This window comes from Dermacentor silvarum, chromosome 1, assembly GCF_013339745.2.
Source record: "Dermacentor silvarum isolate Dsil-2018 chromosome 1, BIME_Dsil_1.4, whole genome shotgun sequence".
Taxonomy (NCBI): domain Eukaryota; kingdom Metazoa; phylum Arthropoda; class Arachnida; order Ixodida; family Ixodidae; genus Dermacentor; species Dermacentor silvarum.
Window position 1 is genome coordinate 150,888,724 of NC_051154.1, and position 17,884 is coordinate 150,906,607.

The following is a 17,884-nucleotide window of genomic DNA, read 5'->3' on the forward strand; positions in this document are numbered from 1 at the left end:
CAATTCATGCAGTGACTTGACGATGGCTTCTGAGCTAGTTTAAAGTCTAGATACACTCATGCCCGCTTATATCAAATCTAGCTAAATCTAAATATTCTTTATATTAATAACTGAATGTTGTGAAGTGTCAGTGACAATGCATAGCAAAATGTGCAGCTACATTGAATGAAAATCTATTCACATCCAATGGATTGAACCTCTGCAGCTGCAACAAGCTCTATAAGCTGGCTTTCTTCAGTAAACCTGGAAGACACCTGCTACAGGTGTCGCCATGGCCTTCCCGCTGCAGCTTTTAAATGAACACTAGACATCTTGTGATTATCCTACACATTGGTAAAAAACTGAAAAGTGCTTTATAAGTGGCATTGTCTGGGCTTTGTGTTTGGTGCAAAATGCAGCTGTGTGTGAAGAGTGAACTGTATGTGTAGATGACAGCTCATGGTTCAGTTTGGGACTACGTACGGAAATGATACCTAAGGAGTAGTCATGTGGCCAGTTGCTGCAATCTAATTAGCTATCTGCACCTGTAGATTTTACAGCTTGTCATGTTAAGGTGAGATCAGCATGACAAGCTTTAGAGTTCTAGGGTACCATATGCTGGCCCATCACAAAGGGCAGCAATAATTTTGGTCACAACTGATTTCCTGAATTTTCTTATGCAAGAGTGTGTGTCTCATGCTCTCTCAATTTAGAAGAAACTTTTGATGCATCTCGAAGTACAAGGGCTAACATATGTTGGTATTTTTTTATTCTTTTTGTTTTAGAATGCTCAACTTCATAACCAAGGGAGGTGCTGGGTCTGCAAATGTTCTGGGTGTCATAGGTGAGAATTTATAATGACGTACATACTGAGCTTGACTTGTGTTGCAGGTTACCTCGCTCATACTACATGCTTTATTTGATACACATATGGTTCATTGCACTACAGTCCTTTATGCTGGAGTGTAAAAACAAACCTCTGTGCTGCAATCCTCAATTGTATGGTATATGTAAATATCAGTTTCTGTATTTTTTTTTTTATGACTACTCTGTCATTTCGGATGGTACGTTCAACAATATGTCATTCAGAATGCAACGAAAGAAACGTGAGCCTGTGACGCAGCCTGTGCGGGGGGAGGGGGGGGTGTTCCACACGCAAACAAGCTTTTATTTCTCTTTTAGATGCGAAGCAGCTTATGGTTGGGGCTATGTCACTCCCTCCCTCCGCCGTACGGCGTCCACACCCCTACTGCGCATGTACACCAAGCTCCGGCTTCCGGTTCCACTTCCGGTTCCGCTTCCGGTTCCGGAAGCCAGCTTCCAGCTTCCGAACGCTTCCGGCGTTTTGCCCGAATGATCCCCCGGTGCTTCGCCCACTCATCATCATTCACTTCGTGTTGAGAAGAGGGCTCGAGCCGCTGCCACGAAACGGCAGTGGCGACAGGCTGATCCTGAACTTCGGGCTCGCGAAGCCGAAAGGAAACGTCAACGCCACCGAGAAGCTGCTACTGATGCAACGAGGGCTCGCGTAATGGGAACTTGAGTTGACCCCATGGCTGCTTCGCATACTACTCAGGGTTCCCCTACGGGAAGATGGTGTAATTTTTTTTTTAATACTACTCCGCCATTTTAAATAGTACATTGAACAATTTGCATTTTGGACGCAATAACGAAAAAAGTGCGAATCAAGCGACTCAGCCTACCGCAGCCATCAAACGTTGCCTGGATAATGAAATGCACCATTTGCCGCTGTCAAAAGATGGGAAACGCGTGCCATTGCTTTATATCTGCGTCAGCCAATGGGAGCGTTTCCTGTGCGCATGTGGTAGCAGTAACGAATCGAGTCACCAGTTCTTTCACTTTTTGGTTGCTTCTCTTGCTTTTAGTTTTGCACGGCAAAATATGGCGCTGCGACTATCTGAAGCTCCGATCTCTCCTATTTATGACCATATGAAGATGGCGGTGTTGTGTCAATGGAAAGCCGCGCGTTCTGCGGTGCGATGGCACTTCCTGTAGCTCAATTTTTTTACTGATTTTTGTCAGCAGGGCTAAAAAATTTAAATTCCCTCAATTTCTTCAGATTTATTTCTAATATTACCTTGCATGATAAAGGGAATTGTGAAACAAAAAAGAAAAAAGGATCGGTAACTTTGACCAAATTGATTGTTCTAATTGCGGAGTCCTCCTCAAAGGGGTGGGCGGTAAACCGTAGCAGTGGGCGGTAAACCGTAGCAGTGGGTGGTAAACCGGGGCGGTGGGCGGTAGACCGGAACAGTGGATGCCTTCCACACGGAGAACTTTGCATGAAGACGATGAAATTGCAATGCACAGCAAGACGACAACTTCATGTTGGGTTGGAGCTCACGACCTCGCTTTCGTACATCACCTGCCACCCAGGGCTGCCTCTCTTCGCACTATCTACGGTACTGGCCAATTGTATATGGCAGTAGCAAGCAGCTTGCACCAGAAAAGTGGGGGAAGAGGCAAAGAAAGCTTCGCTGTAATCCCTTAACTGCCATTGGCGAGTTAACTCGTCATGACAAAGGTTGCACTACCTTGTAATTTTGACACAGATAAATAGCGCACAATGTCTTTTGCTATTTTTTAAACAAGAACAGTAAAAAGAATTGAAATATTTCATTCCTGGTCTTATAGTTAAATCTAGAGATATATGGCAAAGTAATTGCCAGTAAAAAGAAATGTGCACTTTTCATAAATAAAAAAAAAGTATTCATGGTAGAAAAGGGTTAAAAAATAAAAAGTGAACTAGGGATATAGAGACAAGCAACTTGATAAAATCAATTTCAAATGGCCGCGTTGGTTCTGTCCAAGGTAGAGCAGCGTTCTCAGCTTTGTCAACTCTCTGCAGAGAACTGCACAGACTCCCACACTGCATTGACGCAGGTGGAAAGTGTGGTGGGACAAGCCAAGGGGCACTGGGATGCAAATTTAGCGGTGTCAATGCGAGCTTCCAGCTGACTGACTTCGAATTGTAAAAGCAGTGGAAATATTGAAGAGGATGCCTATATGCCTGTGTGCACCACACAGATACCGTACACAGATGGTGCAGGGCATCATGCTGGGCAGCCGTAGCCACAGAGTGAGATAGACAGGAGCGCCGACTCTATTGTCTTGCAATGCATTTGGCGCAACCAACTCAAGTCTCTGCAATAAAAGGCGCCTAGTATTCCACCATGTACTCTGCCTTCACTCGCCTCCTCCTTTTTTCGTGGCTTTCAAAGGCACTCTACTCCCTGTCTTTCTTCCCTAGCTGCTGGCGCCAAATTTGTGCGCCATGCTGCGGCCAAGTTGAGAAGCGAACATATCGAGACCCCTTTCAGCGATCAAAATATTAAGTGGCCAGAGGGAGCGCTTTTGCCGTTGTTTCCGCTTGAAATGGAGTATCGTTGGCACTGTTATTCGATTGTGACTGCAACTGGTAAAGATGCGATCAGCCTATTTCCAAAAGTGCGGAAGTCTTGGGTCGCCAAAGTTCCTTATTGCAGTTCTAGTGGAGATAAAGGTGATAACTTTGCGCTGTCTGAGTGGAGCAGCAGTGGCATGTTGGCTTATGATGGAGCTTGCGAGTGGGCAGTAAGCTGGTTTGAAAATGCTTTGTGTGTGGGTGCCAGTCTGGTTGCCAGATTTGTGACTATCACTTGAATAAAATTGCAGTTTTTTAAGCAGAGTTCCAGCATAAAACAAGTGTGCTGGTGTGCCTGAGGGCCTGTGGTGTGCCCTTACTGATGATAGGACTCTGCTGCTACGAGTTGTCGAATAAAGCGGTGTATTGTGTGTTAAGTACACCGCTTTAATTGCAGCTGGAGATGTTAACCTGGTTGGAGACATTCATGCCTCTGACGCATGAGGTGGCACACACTGAAGTATGCCGTAACTCACAGTTCATGAACATATACAAGACATGAAAACAACATGCACACTTAAGCAGTGGTGTAACTGCTGCTACATTGCTCCAAAACTGCTACAAAGTGCAATATCTACTACATGCTGCTACAAAAGCCCGATTTTGGGAAAAATTGCACCATGTCTACTTCTAAACGGGTTCCAGAGGGTTCTATATAGGTCTGACGGTAGTGATTGTGAAAACGAAACCGCTATTTAAGCTTGACATTCACGCGTGTATGGCGGTGCATCGCCATATCTGGTTACGAATCGGCATATATTATGTTTACTCGGCCTGGGTCGGCAAAAAAAGTTGTTTGCTTGTTTGAGAAAAAAAAAAATCGATGCAACAAGTTCTAATGTATCTGCTTTCTGGTACGTGCTTTCTGGACTTCCGCTAGATTAACACAGTACTCAAAGACCTTTGGTGTCCCCATCGATGTTTTGAAGACGACTTACCTAGACTAGGTCTTCTTTGATGAGTTCAGGTTGATTTGGAGTTTGTGGGATCTGGGCACCTAACCACTTTCGTTTCATCAAATTGAACTATTTAAAGACTTTGGTATAGGTGACGAGCGGGACTTACTAGCACTTGTGCGCACCGAGAACAGTGGAATCGTGCCCACAGTTCTATAACAAGTGAATTGGCCAACAAACCGAAAGCCCACTTTGCCTTGCTGCATGCCTTGCTGCGCATAGGCCGCTGCAGGTGACATCACTCTGGGTGCTAGTACTAACAAGTTTCTGTACCATCTATGATTTGCACCACAAAACATCTGGCTTGCCGAGACACAAGCACACACACAAGTACACGGGCGTGAAGGAGGAGAGCGCCATGCGCCTCATACACTCATTTGCAATCAGTCACATTACTTATGTGGCTGCCTTCCACAACTGGAATGTCACCGAAAGAGAGAAACTCAACACCCTTATTTGCAAGACTTACAAGATCGCCCTTGGCCTACCGGAGTCCACGAGCACTTCTCCTCTGCTACAGCTGGGGGTATACAACACGCTTGAGGAAATCGTGGATGCGCAAAGAGCCTCGCAACTCGAACGCATGTCCCTGACAGCCACGGGTCGGTACATCCTGCAGAAACTCGGCTTCAATTACCATGTCCAACACGGTCAGAAACAGGCCATTTGACCCGACATCAGCGACACGCTGATCGTCGCTCCTATCCCTCGAAACATGCACCCCGAACATAACGGGGGCCGACGGCAGGCCCGTGCCAAGGCATTGCTGCACTCCTTTGGTGGGAAGACGACTACGCGCTTCTTAGACGCGGCAGAGTACACACAAGAACAACGGTTCACAGCGGTAGTCATAGACGTTAACTCCCGGCTTACTCACGCGTGTAGTGTCAGCACGGAATACCCAGATACAGCGGAAGAGGTCGCGATTGCGCTTGCGCTTACCGACCCCTCTGCGAGGTAGTTCTTAGCGACTCACAATCCGCAGTTTGTAACTACGCGCAGGGGCGCATTTCCTCCGAAGGTCTTCATATCCTAAGGAAAGCTGGTCGACAGCACTTCGATAGCACCGCGATCTTGTGGTTCCTAGCGCACGTCGCACCCCCACCGACGAGGGCCCCCCTAACTTGAATGAGGTGGCACACCGCTCTGCGCGAGAACTGACCCGCCACGCAGAGTCTGAGACACCCTCTTCGAGTTCGGACCTCCTGGTGCGAAACACGCGAGAACGCTTAGTAAGCTATAATGATATCACCAAGCACTACCAGTTAGGCAGGAGGATATTGCCCCCACCTCACCCCAAACTGAGACGTTGCCAGGCAGTCGCCTGGTGACAACTGCAGACACACACCTTCCCCAGTCCGGTGCGATTGCAGCACATTTTCCCCATGCAATACCCGAGTGCTCTTCTTTGCAAGTTATGTCAGGCAACTAGAGCGACACTCCCACACATGTTGTGGGAGTGTCCTGTTGTAGCAGCGAAAATGGCAGTAGCTCCGGAGGCTCTTGCGTCGGAAGTGGGCCGCCGCTCTGCGCAGCTTCAACCTCAAGACACAAGAGTGGGCAGTCCAGCGGGCCCGGGAGGCGGCGATGAGGCAAGGCCTCGAAGTCCTCTCATGGGAGACCTGAGCCCGGGTCGTTAAACTTAGCCGGATTTCAATAAAGTTGTTTCCATCCATCCATGCCGAGACACAAGTTGGAATACTTTATGAGGCGAGTCGGTGCTCCTGACTCTCTTGCTCCATGGCTGTGGCTGATGAGGTGTACGTAGCAAGGATGGTAGGGCTCATGCAGGGGTGAAACAGCTGCGCCAATTGCGCCATTTTGATACAATTTAGTATTTTTGCGCTGAGCTGCGCCAAAACCGTGATATATGTTGAAATTGCGCCACGCTGCGCCAAAACGCCCAACTAGCTGCAAAATTTTTTGGTTACGCTAGTTTTAGTGGGAAACAAAGGCCGCGTTGGCAACCTGCAGCTTGGACATTTCTATCCAATCCAGTCCGATCCAGTAGCGCAGACGAGATTAGGGTAGAGTACTCTAATTAGGGTGGCTAGAATGGCCACCCTTCACGTCCATTCTAGCCACCCTAACGAGATCCAAACACATGCCCATACGAGACGTTGGCGTGTTTGGTGGTGCGTGGCGAAAAATATTTTCGCTGCTGGTTGCAGTGCGGCGTGTTGTATATGCAGTAAAATCTTGCGGAGACAAGGAGTGCGCGTTGCTTGCAGTAACGAAAGCACTTCGCCATTGCCGCGTTGACTCAAGATCCTCGCCGTATTTGTGCACGCGGTCACGAGCGGAGTGGTTATGAATGTTCCACGGGAAACACGCTTGTACGGTACAGTAAGCGACCCGGCATTGATGGCATGAGCTTTGTAGGCGACGCAATGCACAAAACTAGCAAGGGTTCGGTTCCATGCGGCAACAGGCACCATGTTAATGAAACGGTGCCGGTTTTCGCTGTACACGGCCGAACCGCCAAAAGATTGTCAAACAGTCGATGCATGTTTTGATTACCGCCGGAACGTTGCGACACATCGTCAGAAAAAAAAAAAAACCCGAAAGGAAACCACTCGCGAAGAAATGCATGTGTAGTTTCCACATGTTTGGCAAAAAAAGTTGCGTGCAGGTGCGGCCTAGGTCAACTGTGCACGGCGAAACTGAATGTGCGCTCCGAACAACCATCTCCGATCGGGCCCCTGCCATCACCTACGCTGCTAATGTGAATTACTGTCTATACTCGCGTAATGAACGCACTTTTTTTTTCCAGAAATCTAATGCTAAGTTGGCGGGTGCCTTTATTATGCGGGGTAAATTTTCTGGCGTTTTATCAGTAAGCGTTCTTTGTGGAACTGCTCCAAATTTGGGATTTAGTGCTCCGAAACAGTTTTTTTTTCCCGTAACCTGCTCCAAATTTGGATTTTCCTGCTCCAAAATCAAGATTTTCCTGCTCCAAAAATTGTTCCAAATCCTATTTTGGCTGTTGCACAACTGCTCATGCATGGGTAATTTCTGAAATGCTTTTGCTTTTAATTTCTGAAATAGCAATTATACGGACACTTGAAGTGAATTTTCGTCGTCGCTGTTGCCATTATGTTCCAAGTAAAGCTCAAGTCCGAGGAGAATGAGGGGCTGGCGTGTTGTATGCTGCGGGTGCGAGAGCAAGCATGCGAGTGTTAGTCAAGAGGCATGGTGGCTTGATGTGCGCAGTCTTCTTGTGTGCCTAACGTTGGAGGTCATATGATCAAGGGAGCGCTAGGAGAGGAGAGCGCATCTCCTCCTCCAGTCTAGCTCACTGTACCTCTTGTCAAGCCATGGCTGTGCATGGCTGTCCACATGGCTGAGTACATACGTGGCCCTTGCGCAGTATGTTGGAGGTCACCTACTGTAGGTGCCAGAGATAAGGGTTAGCCAAGATAGCTGGTGGTTTCGTGCGCACTGTCTTCCCGCAAGCCTAGCGTTAGAGGTCACGTAATCTGAGTTTTCGAGACGCGGTGAAACGGTGAAGTGAGTAGTAGCATGAAACATTTGCTTTGATATAAGCGCGTGTGCTCCCCACTGCTGGCACTCCTCATCATGCCATCTTCTTTCTGGGATTTAACTTGCCAAAACCAGCTCTGATTATGAGGCACACCGTTGTGGAGGGCTCCAGATTAATTTTGACCACCTGGGGTTCTTAAACGTGCACTACAACGCAAGCACATGGGCACTTTTGCATTTCGCCTCCATCGAAATGCTGCCGCTGCAGCCGAGATTCGATCCCGCGATCTCGTGGTCAGCAGCGCAATGCCTTAGCTGACTGAGCCACTGCGGTGGGTCTCATCATGCCAGCATTGTGCCAGTGACTGCTTGTGGTCATTGAGTGAGACCTGTTTTGTGTTTGCTGTGCACACACGACGCCTCTACTTGTTTAGTTCTTAAGCCAGTCATTGCTGCAATTTGCACGGCCTATAAAACTACAAACTTACTTGCTATCAGTGCTTTGCTTTTTGGGTGAAGCTACTTTTTTTCTTAAAATCTAGACCCACATTTATGAGTGTGACTGTTTGCAGGAATACAGTGTAGTCGCCTTAGAGGAAACATATTTGGCACTAATGCCAGTGACATAGAGCCGAAAGCCTTCAAACTGATGGTTTATTCACTCAGCGGTGAAGTGGGCACTGTGACATGGGCGGCTTCAATGGCTGTCGAGTCAAGTCTTTTGAGTGGATGGAGTTGCGTGGAACTTCAAAGACCTTCTGTGGCGAGTATGAGCACCCTCATCTCATCAGTGGTGTGTTTACACTAGCATGCCATAAAGATTGGTAGAAGAAAAATATTAGCGAGAAACTGTTTACTCAAAAACTGCGGACAGCAGACTCAATGTTGCCAGAAAGCTAAAATTCGACCACTGGCCGTGAAGTCTGTGCAAATGAGGCAGCAACATAACCAAAGCTTTATAAATGATTTCACTATGACAATAAATAACTCTCCAGCAAGGAAAAGGCACATTTTAAATCCAGTCGAACCCGTTTCTGCGAAATGTGGTCGTTGTATCAACAGTTCATTATACAGTTAAACCTGCTTATAACGAACCTCCATATAACGAATTCCTGGATATAACGAAGTTTTTCTATTCCTCTCCGTTACTCCATAGAAGCACATGTATTTGAGACCTCTACGTAACGAAGTGGCAGTGGGAGACCCCCTCGAAATAACGAATTTTCCCCGCCGACAACCTAGAGATTTCGCCCCAAATTTTGTCATTTTTTGCGCGAGCAGTAACCGGAATCACCTTCTCCGCTGCGACGGAATGCGAAGCGAGCGCACGTGTGCGTGTGTGCGAGCGTGTGCGAGGCGGGCCTGCATCCCTCGACCTGGCGATCTTGCCGCCGCGGGCGTGACCTTTCCCCCTCCCTTCATGCAAACCTGATCCTGCCGCTTGCTGCAGCTGGCCTAGCCCGCCAAGCCGGCACTCTCCTTTTTCAGTTGATGTTGCCGACGCGCTGTCAAACGCTGGCGGCGTGTGGAAGCGCCGTGCAGAAGCGAGCGAAGTGACCTTCGTGCTGTTGTCTAACGCTTCAACGCAAACTGAGCGCCGAGAACACACAGCACACACAAAGCTATGAGCCGCCGACGCACCTACACTGCCTAGACTCGGCCCCTACGCAGATTGCTTTCAAGATACGGCCCGCACGACCGCGCGCCGCCACGCAGTACGCAGTTGATGCTACACTACAGTACAACGCCGCCCGCTATCCCTCCCCCCTCGCTCCCTCGCCGGTGCCTCGAGCGCATTGGAAGAAGATGTGCTTCCTCCCTGCTTTTCTTCCTTGCGCGCACGAGATTTTAGACGCGGTCATCGGCTCCCCTTGCACGTTTTCACTCGCACATACAGCATACAGCGCGCGGTGACTGTGTTATAGCCCTTGGACTTTATACGGAACATCTTTGAGCCAAAACCAATTTTAGGGCCACAACGCGTCATAGACACGATCTTTAGATAGCAAATACGGATCTCAAGGAGCATACTTTTGCTGGCGGAAACCGAAAATACGCCATAGTTGTCGCCCCTGGCATTTTGGGCGGCCAATGCCATCGTCAAGCCACCAAGCCAAGTGGCATGAAAAGTCAAAATGGCCGCTCGGGCCGGCGTGGGGTGGCAGTTCGCAACATATGATGCGGGAACAGTCCCACAGTTGCGACGCAACAGCGGAGTTACCAATGCATTGGGTTCTATGGGAGCTGTACCGGGACCGGCCAAAAACGCCGTAACAGCCGGGAAAACGCAGCACCCGGGAACGTAACAGCGGGGTTCTACTGTAACACTATACGACACTACGACGCCATCGGGACGCTCACTCTTCGTTTCCGATGCCTCGCGCTTGTGCATAACGACATGCGTCCACGCATCCAGTACCTGGTGTGACATTCCAAGCATGAGTGCTTCGACGAAAACGGAAAACGAGTGCACGTTACAATCGAGGGCGCGTTAGAATCGAGTAAATACAGTAAGCGTTTCTTTTTTGAATTTTTGTGCTGAACCTGCATATAACGAAATCCTCTTTATAACGAAGTTTTTGGGGAATTATCCAGGTTAAACTGTATGTGGACTCGCCCTTCATAACGCGCAAAAATTAGACACTAGCTGCATCTCATCGGTCAACGTTTACAATTTTATCATAAAATGCCTGTATTTTAGAGCCTGTTTACAATTATCGTAACCATGTTAATGGTTTTACCATTTTTTATTTGCGTCCTGCTTAGGGCAGAGCCGAATTCAGAGCCGTATTTTTTTTACTTGCTCGAATTTTTGGAAGCATACATGCAGCAGCGTCACTTCCACTGAACCCGTTTATAACGGCATCCATATTTTCGGTCGCTGTTAGGTGAATATTTCATTAATCAAATTCATGAATATTTTTGTCTGTGACAGATTATTCTAACTGTGAATTGAGGAGTGTGCCTGTTTACATTGTTCCTACAGAACAAATGCTGTGAATTATTTTAAAAATTGCCTGTGGCAGGTAGCATAATTCTTATCGTTGAGCTGGGTTATTCGAAGAGGCGGACATTAGTAGCACGAGAAATTGAAACACATATTCAACTAATTAACACAAATTTACTAAAGAACTTCTTAGTTAATTACTTTATGACACATATTGTAATTTACGAATTGTAGCCGGTGAGTTTGCAGGACGATGCACATCCACTTGAAATCAATTTCCAGGATGACACCAGTTTCGAGATGATATTGCACAAAGTGTGGGACGAAATACATGGGCGTTCCAGTTACTTTTGTGCTTCAATGTATAAAACAGCATTTTGGTAAAAAAGTAAGTGGAACAACAGTACATTTTTACGACGAGTTTGATGGCGCATATCTCTAAACTGGTGTCATTCTGAAAATTCATTCCAAGTGGATACGCCAACAAGCCCAACGGCTACAATTCGTAAATTGCAATATGTGTCGTAAAGTAATTAACTAAGAAGTTAATTAGTGAATTTTTTTAATTAGTTGAATATGTGTTTAGATTTCTCGCACTACTAATGTCCGCCTCTTCGAATAACCCAGCTCAATGATACGAATTATGCTACCTGCTACAGGCGATTTTGAAAATTCCATAAATCGTGACTTTTAAGCTCGTAGCGCAGCTCAGAACGAGCAAAAAGGAAGGTAGAAGGGGTAATGAAAAGGATCGGAGAACAGGGTGAGCGCTCGCCCTGTTCTCTGGTCCTTTTCATTACCCCTTCTACCTTCCTTTTTGCTCGTTCTGAGCTGCGCTACAAGTTTTAAAATCAAGACATACCAACTCGCCCAAACTGCTATGCTTTTGAACCGTAAAGCTTAATTTTGAACACCCGGCATGTTAAGGGCACATGTAAGCTTGACAGAAATTGTTCGAAACTGTCTAATGTGTTATTACTGACTTATACATGAAGCTTGTGAGTGAGTTTGGTATTGTCTGAAAGTCTTGAAATAAGTACGTGGAGCAGACGGCTGTGACCGTGCCTTAACCATGCTGAGTGCATTGTGATAACTTTGCGAGAGCCGCACTAGTCATGAGCAGGGAGGAGCTAAGCGGGAATGGTGGATGGAAAGAGCTGATGACAACCATTTGACAGTTGTCAGCGTGCATCACTGTTTTTTCTGACGATTTTCATTATTGGGGTCCCATCTCTTTGGGTCTCTGTTCTGATGCTCTAATACATGGGTTCTCAAAGTGGGTTTCGCGGAACCCAGGGGTTCCGCAGGCCCCTGCTCGGGGTTCCCGTGAGCCACTGATAAATTTTCCCCGGTTCCGCGCTCGCTAAGTGGCTAAGACGGCGAACACGAGGTGCGCTTGATCCAAAGGACCCCCATTATCCATGCCCGAGTGTCAAAAAGCACATCACAGTGCGTAACAGCAACGCGCGAACTGTGCAATAAATCCGCCAGCAGCTTGTGGCCACCCAACCTCCAAAAACGGAAAGTGTGCCTAAGCTTTCGAACTTTAATCTCAGAGGCCGTAACTTAACACCATGCGCATTTCTCCCGGTAAATAGGGTAGGTGCTGATAACGTGCGCGCCGACGTATACGTCAGAGGAATGAAACGAAAAAAAAAAAAAAAAAAATGCGCGGAGCACCGCAAATGGCCGTAAATGCGCAACGCAAAAGAGCAAAAACAGCGCTAGCGTCCAACCATCGCCATGGTCCGCAGTGGCAATCGTACGCGATACGTGACTGACAGCAACGCTGGAACACTTAGTGCATAATTGTGCCCTTAAAGCCTTTATTCTTGCGTTTATCGCCGCGTGTGACACCGCGTTGGGGGCTAGCCGCGGTCATGATCGCGTCTAAAGCCATCACAGCTTCGTCCGCAGCGGTTGCGGCAAATAGTTTTGTTTTGACTCGGTGCGCGCGTCGGCTGCGTGCCTTCATAACTACGTGGCCGCTATCCATGATCGCATCGATAGCGACCGCTGTTTCGTCCGCACTTATTGCAGCAAACGGTAGTTTCGTTTTAAACTGGTGCGTGCTTCAGCCGCCTGCCAATTCAGAACTTTAAGGTCGCCGCCCATGATCGCGTCGATAGCCACCGCGGTTTCGTCTGCAGCGGTTGCGGCAAGCAGTAGTTTCGCTTTGACTCGGTGCAAAGCCGTCGACGATGAGGAGCCCCGGCTACATCGCTATGGACGGACGATTTGTTGGCGACCTGCTAGCTCACTGGCTAAAAAAAATAATCGGGATGTGCGCGTGGTAGTGAAAAGCGCTTCTCAGATGAAACGCGCACCGCGGCCGCGCTGCGAAGGAAGTCGCGAGGCCTTCACCGCTGCGAGCGCTAAGCAGTCACGAGATGAGAATTTCAGCTTCCGCACAGCTCTTGTGCAAAACGGAAATAAGGTTTGCTGATTCATTCAGTAAATAAAAGCGTGTTGACGTAGTAAGCATTTTTTTATTGTTTTCTTGATACCCTCGTTAATTCGGGGGGGGGGGGGGGGGTTTCCTTGGCACTTTAAGGAGCTTAGCAGGGTTCTCTGGAACGAACATGCTTGAGAGCCCCTGCTCAATTATTACTGTGTGCTGTGCGTATCTGCTGAGCTTGACTAAACGACAGCAAGGTAGAGCATGGATTGTGTATTGAACTGGGATAAGTGAGAAAGATTATGACTGGCTATGGTGTTTTTTTTTTGTATTTCAGCGGTAATGTACAGTGGATTTGGTGTGCTACTGTCATTTGCACGAGGTGCGGATGATGAACTCAACACCCTAGCTGCAGGAACTCTTACAGGACTTCTCTACAAGTCAAGCAGTGAGTTATTTTGAGTTGATTCTTGTACTTTTGCTAGAACTATGCTACCAGCTTTTTCCTTTTTAATGCTGATTTAACTTTTTGGTTCCTGCGCATATAGAAATCAATCAAATTTATCAACAATATTTCTGTGCATTGTTAGACATTTCCATTGTAATTCTTTCACTAGAAACATCATGCACCGTCTTAAGTGACGACTGAATTTTAACTATTTTTCAGAATTTACAATCTTTGGCAGACTGGGTAGTCTGGAAAAATAAAACTTCGACCGGAGGTATCATCGAAGCTAATCTCCAGTGCTCCTAGCACTTCTTCAATAAAAAAATGCTAAATTTGTGCTTTGGTTGACTTGGCATCGTAATAGACCAATCGCACTGGCCAGTTTCACGACGCCACCGCTGTCGCGGTGCATGCTGGTGCTTGTAGTCATCCGCCCGCTCCAGCTGCCGGAGTGCCTGTGCGTCCTGTTTCCGAACTATTTTTGGCAAATTTTATGGTTCGTGTAGAGCCATCTTGCGATGGAAGGATTAACCTGCTGCGTTCCTGGGTGTTATAACAACCACACAAGGGACAAAGGCTTCGGATTCTATGTGTTTTCTAAATAACGAAAGGTTCGAGAGACGTGGATCCAACAGATTAATAGGTGGTACTGGTAATACACAGCGAGAGACGAAACATGGGGACGTTTTGCGGCTGCATTTCGATGGGGGCAAAATGTGAGAACACCCGTGTACCGAGATTTCCTGGAATTTATATATTATTTGCCGGATGCGCACGAGGCACGGGGAGGGAGGCGAGGGAGAGGGGTTCTACTTCAGCGGCTGCTGCTTATGGCACGGCAGCGCGGGCACCGTATCTTGAAAGCGATCTTATCTTGAAAGGTCAAAGTGCGCTCAGTGCTGGTAGCTTCGTATGCGCTGTTCTTTCGACGTTTAGTTCGTGTTGAAGTTAGAGACCGCATGAAGATCAATTTGTGCGCTGCTGCCGCCATGCTTCCTGACTGCAGTGTTTTGACAGTGAGTTTCCGTGGTGATCGAGCGATATGTGTTAGTATTTACCTGTGCGTGCGTGAGACCGTGCTTGTTAATTTTGTTAGAAAGCTAATGTTTACAAGTTTATACGGCCGATAAAACTACTATCCTTACTTCGTATAGCTATCTACTAATTTGCTATCGCAATCGATGCTTCGCCTTTCGAGCAAAACTGTGACTTTTGTTTTGTTTTTTACTTTGGATGTTCTCCACTCACTCTTTGCAATAACATTGTTAGACATCGCGACCAATGTTTCTGAAGTGAGGCTTTTCAGATATTATGGACTTCGGATAAAACGGACATTTTTTGTCGGATTGTCAGGGTCCGTTGTAACGAGAGTCGACTGTATCAAGTATTTATGTTTATGTGGAACACTTTATTTTAAAAGAAACTGTCGTACCTAGGCCCCTGGCATTTTTGCAGATAGGCTACATGGCTAGATGGACATAAGCAGCACAAAAAAAAAATGCAGCAATAATTAAGCTAAGTACCTCAAATGTGCTAATGACCTTTTTAAATAATAACTGTAGGGCACATTGTGAAAGTGACGCCAACGAGGTGTGAAGTCATGTCTGCTTAGCAGAAATCCCAAAACTAGGCCACTTTTGAAATATGCTATGAATGTGCTACGAAATACACTGGCGTTCCAGTTAAGTTTCTCAAAGCATATTTCTAACAGTTCGGGACAATCTTAACTCTTTCCTTACCACGGGGAAATTGGCTGCTTTTTGTATGTTTGAGTTAGGAATTTTTTGTGCAACAGCCAATAAGTTTACAGTATCATGCAGTATATAAAAATGAAGGTAAATGAACATGCTTTCAAATAATATTCATTTTAAAAACATGCAAAAATGTTATTTGCATAAAAAAAACCCCCAAAATATCAAACAAAATTTCAGTAATAAGTAACATCTCTGGCAAAAAGGTTTTAGAGAAATTCTAAAATAGTCAAATTGTTGATATATCCCTTGGCAACATTTATTTAAAGATTTATACCCATAGATAAAGTACTCTTTGAGTTAAGAAAGATAACATGACACATAGTGAAACATTCAAATTCTTGGTTGGTCCTACTTGTAATTGTTTTTTTTTTCAAGAAAAAGATTAATTTACAGCGTAATATTATATACAAAAACACGAGTACTAAACACACATTTCAAAAGTACATTTCGGGAAAGAAACACTAATTACAAAATACGTAATAAAAATTACCAAGCACAAATAATTAATGAAATTCACGGCAAATTTTCTTAATAGACTTATATCTTGAGAGAAAAAAATTCTCTACATCGGTTTGTCAAGGATATGTGTCCGTGCATGTTTGTTGGCGTTTATACATATAGCATGAACGACCTCCGCCGTAAAGGACAGGCGAAAAAAATCTAGAGCTCTCGCCTGCCACTTCGGACCCCTAAGGAGCATCCTGAGGTGAATGCCCGGGTCTCTCTGGGGCCGAAACTGGTGGCAGCACGTCTTGTCCAAATGAAGTGGACACTGAAGTTTCCTCAACCGAACTAAACTCCAAAAACGCGACATTGATGTCCGAGTCATCACTGCTCGAAAAGTCCAAAAGATTGCTTCTAGGATCGTCGGGATCAAGCGAAACTGCTTTCTTTCGAGTGCACGCAGTACCGGAAGTGCGCTTCAACCTTGAGCTCGCGCGCCCTTTAACATCCCCGCCGTGCGGTGAAAATGTGAACTGCGCAGAAACGGGAACGCTACTTTGTACACAATCACTGAGATGGCGCTACGAGTCAGGAGCGTAGCGATTTTTAAAAAATAGGCGCTCAAAAAATTCGGTCACCAGTGATCGATGCCTAGTGCCGTGGTAAGGAAAGAGTTAATGGGAACATTGAGGCATTTTTTTAGCAGATTTTTGGGGCAGTTATCTTGGAAGTGGTGTTAGTCCTAGGATTTCTGCTAAGCAGACATGACTTCATTACCCCCGTGGCTTCAATTTCACAATTACAACATGTGCCCTTAATGTAATAATTATAGTTAATTAGAACATTTTAGGTAAAGCAAAATTGTAGCTGAAAATTTTCTTGCCACTAGTGTCCGCCTGTCTGCAAAAATGACGGGGGCCTAGATATGACAGTTTCTTCTGATAAAAATTACCTGCTGCAGTAGCTTAGTGGCAATGGTGTTGTGCTGCTTAGCACGAGATTGCAGGATCAAATTCCGACTGTGGTGGCCGCATTTCAATGGGAGCAAAATGCAAAAACGCGTGTGTCCCGTGCGTTGGAGGCATCCCCCCCCCGGTTGTCAAAATTAATCCGGAGTCCCCCACTACAGTGTGCCTCATAAGCAAACAGTGGTTTTGGCACGTAAAAGTCCAGAATTCAATTCAATTCTTCTGATAAACAGAAATTGATCTGCATAAAAAGAAACACCAGGTGGACAGGCTTTGAGGCTTTCCTTGAACCTATGTGAGCAAAGATATGTTGTGTTCAGAAAAGTATGACGGCTGTGCCATCTTTAGTATTAGTAAAACAATAACATGTTGAGCAATGATGACCCATGAAGAACTAGTCAACATTTCTACTCTTGGCATTTTTGGTAAGCTTCCACACTACAGGAACAGCCTATAATGCCCTTTTTGGTGTCTTTAAGTGTCTGTGATGCTATGATGTAGTCAACCAGAGGACGGATGATGTGCCTTGGCAGGTGGCCTGCGGAGATGTATGATGGGTGGAGGAGTGGGCCTGGGTCTGGCTGCCCTGTGTTGCCTCTGGACAAGCAAGGACCGCATGAAGCAGATGTTCCTCACACATCCTGCTTGACTGCTGGCTAACCCCCTAGGTTTGCAAGACGGCGTGTCTCGTAAGGATATCCAATATTAAATAATTCAGTAAATTTCTTCCCTGCAACTGTAACAGGGGCCACATGTAATACACACACATGCATGCGCATGACCTTAAGGCAAGGGTTCTCAAGCATGTTCGTTCTAGGGAACCCTTCTAAGCTCCATGAAATGCCAAGGAACCACCCCACATCTCGCAATAGAGAGGCTAGGCGTAGTGTGCAACATGTTTGGGGCCAACGGTGGTGTTGTGCAGTCTACTTTGATGGCGACGTGCAACCCGCGTGGTCCAAACTGGGTGCAATCGTTATGAGCCAAGAGAAGAGAGCATTGCAACCAAGGCATATGCTGAGAAACAATGACGGTTTTCAGTGCTTATTGCCCTGGGACGCTATAACATTTCAGTACAAGATG

The 17,884-nt window shown here is 46.5% G+C and overlaps 1 protein-coding gene across 1 annotated transcript in view; it reads left to right on the plus strand.

Moving 5' to 3' along the window:
• The window catches only part of LOC119436238 (mitochondrial import inner membrane translocase subunit Tim23-like), a 48,191-nt gene that overhangs the window by 14,751 nt on the left and 15,556 nt on the right, over positions 1 to 17,884 (plus strand). The window contains exons 5-7 of the mRNA XM_037703031.1: positions 765 to 823; positions 13,525 to 13,635; positions 17,335 to 17,490. Of these exons, the coding sequence (XP_037558959.1) occupies positions 765 to 823; positions 13,525 to 13,635; positions 17,335 to 17,450 (286 nt within the window). The 3' untranslated portion in view covers positions 17,451 to 17,490. The remainder of the gene's footprint in view (positions 1 to 764; positions 824 to 13,524; positions 13,636 to 17,334; positions 17,491 to 17,884) is intronic.